Source organism: Wyeomyia smithii, chromosome 2, assembly GCF_029784165.1.
Source record: "Wyeomyia smithii strain HCP4-BCI-WySm-NY-G18 chromosome 2, ASM2978416v1, whole genome shotgun sequence".
Taxonomy (NCBI): domain Eukaryota; kingdom Metazoa; phylum Arthropoda; class Insecta; order Diptera; family Culicidae; genus Wyeomyia; species Wyeomyia smithii.
Genome location: NC_073695.1, coordinates 242,974,111 through 242,979,339, shown reverse-complemented (window position 1 = coordinate 242,979,339; position 5,229 = coordinate 242,974,111). Strand labels below are relative to the sequence as shown.

General features: G+C 37.6%; 1 protein-coding gene across 1 annotated transcript; it reads left to right on the top strand.

The window, feature by feature from the left end:
* The first annotated feature begins 1,938 nt into the window (after positions 1–1,938).
* On the top strand, positions 1,939–3,372 carry LOC129722801 (leucine-rich repeat-containing protein 40-like). The gene is made up of 2 exons (XM_055676559.1): positions 1,939–2,037; positions 2,106–3,372. Exons 1-2 carry the CDS (start codon positions 2,006–2,008, stop codon positions 3,103–3,105), a joined length of 1,032 nt encoding a protein of 343 aa, XP_055532534.1. The 5' UTR covers positions 1,939–2,005; the 3' UTR covers positions 3,106–3,372.
* The last annotated feature ends 1,857 nt before the right edge of the window (positions 3,373–5,229 follow it).

Here is a 5,229-nt window from a genome sequence, read left to right as displayed (position 1 = left end):
TTAATTCTCAAACCCGTTTTATGACATTGTATTTCAATCACATGTCCCAAAATATTAACCCTTCTTCGAATATTCCAATTCGTGTCAACTTATCAAATACTTCTGCTTCTACTGTGTTTTTCGATACATCCATGATAGACGAAACCCGTGGAATCCCGGATCATTTACGCGTGCAGCAGATCCCCAAAATTTTTTCTAATAAATATCGAAACATCAACTGTGAAAATATGTTCTACACTGACGGATCACTTATCGATGGGTCCACTGGCTTCGGTATCTTCAATAACAATTTAACCGTCTCCCATAAGCTCGATAATCCTGCTTCTGTTTACGTCGCAGAATTAGCTGCAATTCAGTACACCCTAGGGATTATCGAAAAAATGCCCACGGACCATTATTTCATCTTTACGGACAGTCTCAGTTCCATTGAGGCTCTCCGATCGATGAAAGATGTTAAGCACTCTCCGTATTTCCTGGGGAAAATACGGGAACATCTGAGTGCTTTATCCGAAAAATCTTCTTAGATTACCTTAGCGTGGGTCCCTTCTCACTGCTCGATACCGGGTAATGAGAAAGCGGACTCTTTGGCTAAGGTGGGCGCAACAAACGGTGAAATTTATGAAAGACCAATTGCTTTTAATAAATTTTTTGCATTTGTACGTCAGAATACGATCATCAGTTGGCAAAATTCTTGGACCAGAGGGGAACTGGGAAGGTGGTTACATTCCATTATACCCAAGGTATCGACGAATCCGTGGTTCAAGGGGTTGGATGTAGGTCGAGATTTCATTTGCGTGATGTCTCGGCTTATGTCCAACCACTATAGATTTGACGCGCATCTCCGTCGTATTGGGCTCGGAGAAAGCGGTATCTGTGCCTGTGGTGAAGGTTATCACGACATAGAGCACGTTGTTTGGTCATGCCCTGTCCACCGTGACGCCAGGTCTAAATTAGTAGCTTCCCTTCAGGCCGGAGGTAGACGGCCAGCTGTTCCTGTTCGTGATGTCTTGGCGAGCCGTGACATACCCTAAATGACCCTTATACACATTTTCCTAAAATCCATCCATGCCCCAGTCTAGTCCCGTTCCCCTCCGTCTACATCCAACCAAACGACAAGAACACGTTAAGACCCCGGATCCGGAAACAGCAATCAGACCCGCACGATACTCTCAAGGCCCGATGGAAACAACCCAATATGCCAGTCCGTAATATCTTGGCCCAGCAGCGGAACAAATTTAATATGCTGCCTACCTATGGCAATGAAAACCATCAAACAGCCAACCTGTGCTTTTAATGCATAATATTCTAGCTTTAGTTTCAGCTCGTAGTCGGCAGCGAGGATAAAAAATTTGCTTTTAGTTTTCAAGTCACCAGATATAATTGGCGCCGTTAAACATTAAATTGTATTTGTGCCGTGTCAAATAAACGATAAATGAGGAAAAAAAAAATCCACTAGTGTTAAAAACTCAATTCTCAAAAAAAATGGCGCTTGGTTCAGTCTGGCCGCACGCCGACCAAATGGTATTATGAATTTCATAAGTGTGAAGGTTAGGGAAATCACTGTCAGTTAATCATAAAAGCTTTTATAAAATTCATGAATACATGTTGGAGAGAGTCACAGTAAATTGTACAGTTTTTCATGTATTTTAGTCATTATGGCAATCTTTTTTAAATAAGAACTGTAGTAAAGCTGGATTTTTATGAAAAAAGCAAACAAAATCGTCATAAAAAGCCACATGTGTGATTATTTTGGAGAATTAATAGCATGGGCCATCTTACCCAACTGGTGCGTCTTGAACGGTTCTCCCCTACTCTCTTTCACCAAGAAGCTAATGAGTCTACCGTGCGTAAACAATTTATTCGTCACCACATGTGGAATTTCCCTATCCATATTTTTATATAAAAAGCAAAACATTCTCCAGTTGCTCAGTCGTTGCACAGATTTCTGGAAGATAGCGTTTTATCGGAAAAGTTAATACAAAAAGGTGATATATAAAATTAGCTAATGATGCTGGCATCGATTTTGACGGTTTTCATGTAAGTTTAATTTGTATCGGTTTCGGTCATATAAAATTGATTGTACTTTCCTCCACCAACTTTTTTAGACTAATCGCGCTGACCTTATCTGTCATCGCTGTTGAAATAAGGTATTCAGATAGGTTCTCTACATACAATCGGTGGAATGAGACAGAATCCGTAATTCACAATGGTCCTTTTTCGGAGCTCGCGAACAAAACAACGATCCGAATTGATAATGGCAGTTTATCAGATGCAAATTTCGGCTTACTTCAAAATTTTCGAACAAAAAGTTTGATTATTTTTGGCGGAAGAATGCGAGAGATAACTTTGGCACCCTCCGTTAAATATCTGCATGCGATACATTCCGCAACAGTAGATCTACTAATACAACCACGCGCGATAAGTTATCAAATCGAGGAGCTAAGAATATATAATAGTATGCTTACAATGCTACCGAAAAATTTACATCGTCTACTGTCTCTAAAAGTATTGAATTTAAGTTTCAATTCTATTGAATCAATAGATATGACTCAATTGGAATCTCTGGAGCATTTGAGAGAACTTTCTCTTTTTGGCAACGGCTTGAAAACGATACAAACCACATCAGTAATAAGTTTGCCCGTGCTACGACTGGTTGATCTGCATTATAATAAATTAGCTCAACTGGATGTCTATTTGTGGTATATACCTGCTTTGGAAACTTTGGATTTGGTTGAAAAAAATAAGTTAGTTTACGTCAAAAATTTAGACTCTCAGTTTCCAAAGCTGCGAAGTTTCGAAATAAGTAAAAACCCACTTGACTGTATTTGGAAGGATACAATGCTGCAAAACATGCGACTAGCTAACGTAATCATTGGTGATTTAGATGAAGTGTCTTGCGACACCAAAAGCAAAAGTCGAATTTCGGAAACAACATGTTCTGCACTATCTAGATCAGTAAATAGGCAGCTAGAAATATTTCAGAATGCGAAAAACAACTTCGAAGCTCAACTTAAAGAACAAAATGAAATAATTGCAAACCAAACAAAAGTTTTGCAAGCAATCGAGAAGCGCATTGATTATCACCAAATTAAAAGTTTCAAATGATGGTGAGACAGGAAAAAGTTTTGCAAATAACGCAAATCGAAAAGCTTCATATTTTATTCTGAAATTATTTTAAAAAGCTTTGATATTTTTTAAAGTTTTGTAATGTAAACTACAGGTAAATAGTCAAAGCAGTATATGGATTAACTTAAGAAATACATTATTCTTCTCAGTTTATTAACCTCGTGTTTTTTTTAAACGGTCTTAAAAGTTCTAGAAGGTGGTTAGCGGTACTCCTCTCGTTCTACTGTACAGGAAGTAATTGTTGTCAATCAGACGTTCTAGCATGTAAAATGTGGAATTCCACCACGTTCAAACATTTTGTAGAAGTGTTTTTATAAACAGATTGTGCTGAACTAGCTTTTAATTAGTTTGTTATGAACTGAGGGTGAATGAATAATAGGTATGACAATACTTCTAGGTTATGTGATGACATCGTCGAATACTTGGTAGTCCAATGCGTCAAGAATCACAAATCGAAGAATGTAACAAACATTTAAAACTAATATTTGAACATAAGAGCATTTATCGGAGAAATTCATTCACTTTACCAATTTAAGCCGAACGTTATTAATTTACAGGAAACTGCAGTCATTCATCCCAAAATTGACCTTTGATGTACTTCTTGCATTTTTTTCAATACTAACTTCTGAAAGCGTAGCACTGCATTTAACGCATATGACTCTCCAGCCAAATTACTTCCGCGTAAATGTTGAGATTACTTTGCTTTGCCAACATTGATAACAAAAAATGTGAATTGTAAAAATACTGATGAGAGAAGTAGGTTGATAGAGGGTAACCTAACGCAAAGACTATCATGTAGAAAACGGAATAAAACACAACATTCAGCGATGAGTCTTAAAAGTTTCATTATCCCGAAAAAAGTTCCCATGCAAAATTCGTTTCATAGCTTTTTTCTTAGAACCAGATATAGTTACAAAATTCCATTCTCATCATTCGATGCGAACTTCTGTTGCAAAGTCTAAAATAGTACATTTTGGCGATATTTATACATTGGAATAAAGTATTGATACTAGACACCTTGCTTCCCGTGGGTGAAACCACGACGGCCGTATGATAGTAGCAAAAAAAGAGCAGCAACACCAGATCTCGAAGTTTCATACATTTCTGAGACCTCCCGAAGACCGATTAAAATAAAATTTCGAATAAGGACTTTTTGGCGAGAGAACAAAATTTTTGAGCCCTACCGTTGGCAACAGATTATAGTGGTCCTATGTCTTATCCAAGCATACGCCTGCAAGAAAACACAGGCTATCCGTCTGCAGTCGCCCCTTACATCCACTGCTCGGGAATCCTCGTCGACACCCGAGTCTTTGAAACTGTTGTTAGGCATTGCTTCAGGTAGAAGAGCGAGAGTGCTTAGTGCACCGCCTTATTTTTAACAACTTGGCTGACTTCGTAAAGGCAGAATTAGCCTTCACTGGCATTTCGATGGGTGTTCCATCGATTGATGTCTTGCAGGGTGAGAACAATCTGTGAAGTAGCCGTGATGACTGCTCTCCAAGTGCTCTCATCGTCGCTCATCCTTCGCACTATGTTTTCCGGAGTAGTATCCAGCTTGCTCACTGTCAACATTTTGCTCCTCACCTGTGTAAAACGAGGACATATGAAACCCAAGCAACTTTTGTAACATCCATTTAAAAAAAAGTGATTCAATGGAAAAAAAGTAATTCAATGGAAATTGTTTGTATGAATGACCCGTATAATCACAAATTGTGAAAATATATAAAAACGTTTACTTGACTAAAATTTAAAAAAATAATTTTTTTGTGTTAAGTGGTAGAAGAATAGTTTATTCATCAAAGTTGTAGATGATTCAAAAATATGAAACTTTGTTGAACAAATGAAAATCCTATCTCTTTTCGGAACAAAATTATAAAGTATATCACATGGAACTTATTTAAAAGTTAATTTTTTTGTACTTTACTTTTGTTAGTTGCATTTTACACGAAAGTGTAGTTCGGAGGGATTATTAGGGCACACAAAACACACATTTTTGCCAAAGATATATATCCAGGACATTTCCTCCCAAAGTTATATCATATTTTAGCTTATTTTTTCGATACCTTCAAGAACGTATTGGTTAAAAAGGGGCAAGTGGAATCA

Excerpts from the sequence above, each read along its gene's own strand:
- LOC129722801 (XM_055676559.1), top strand. The coding sequence starts at position 2,006 with ATGATGCTGGCATCGATTTTGACGGTTTTCAT. Across the intron at positions 2,038-2,105 it reads TCGATTTTGACGGTTTTCAT|ACTAATCGCGCTGACCTTAT; the intron begins GTAAGTTTAATT and ends CAACTTTTTTAG.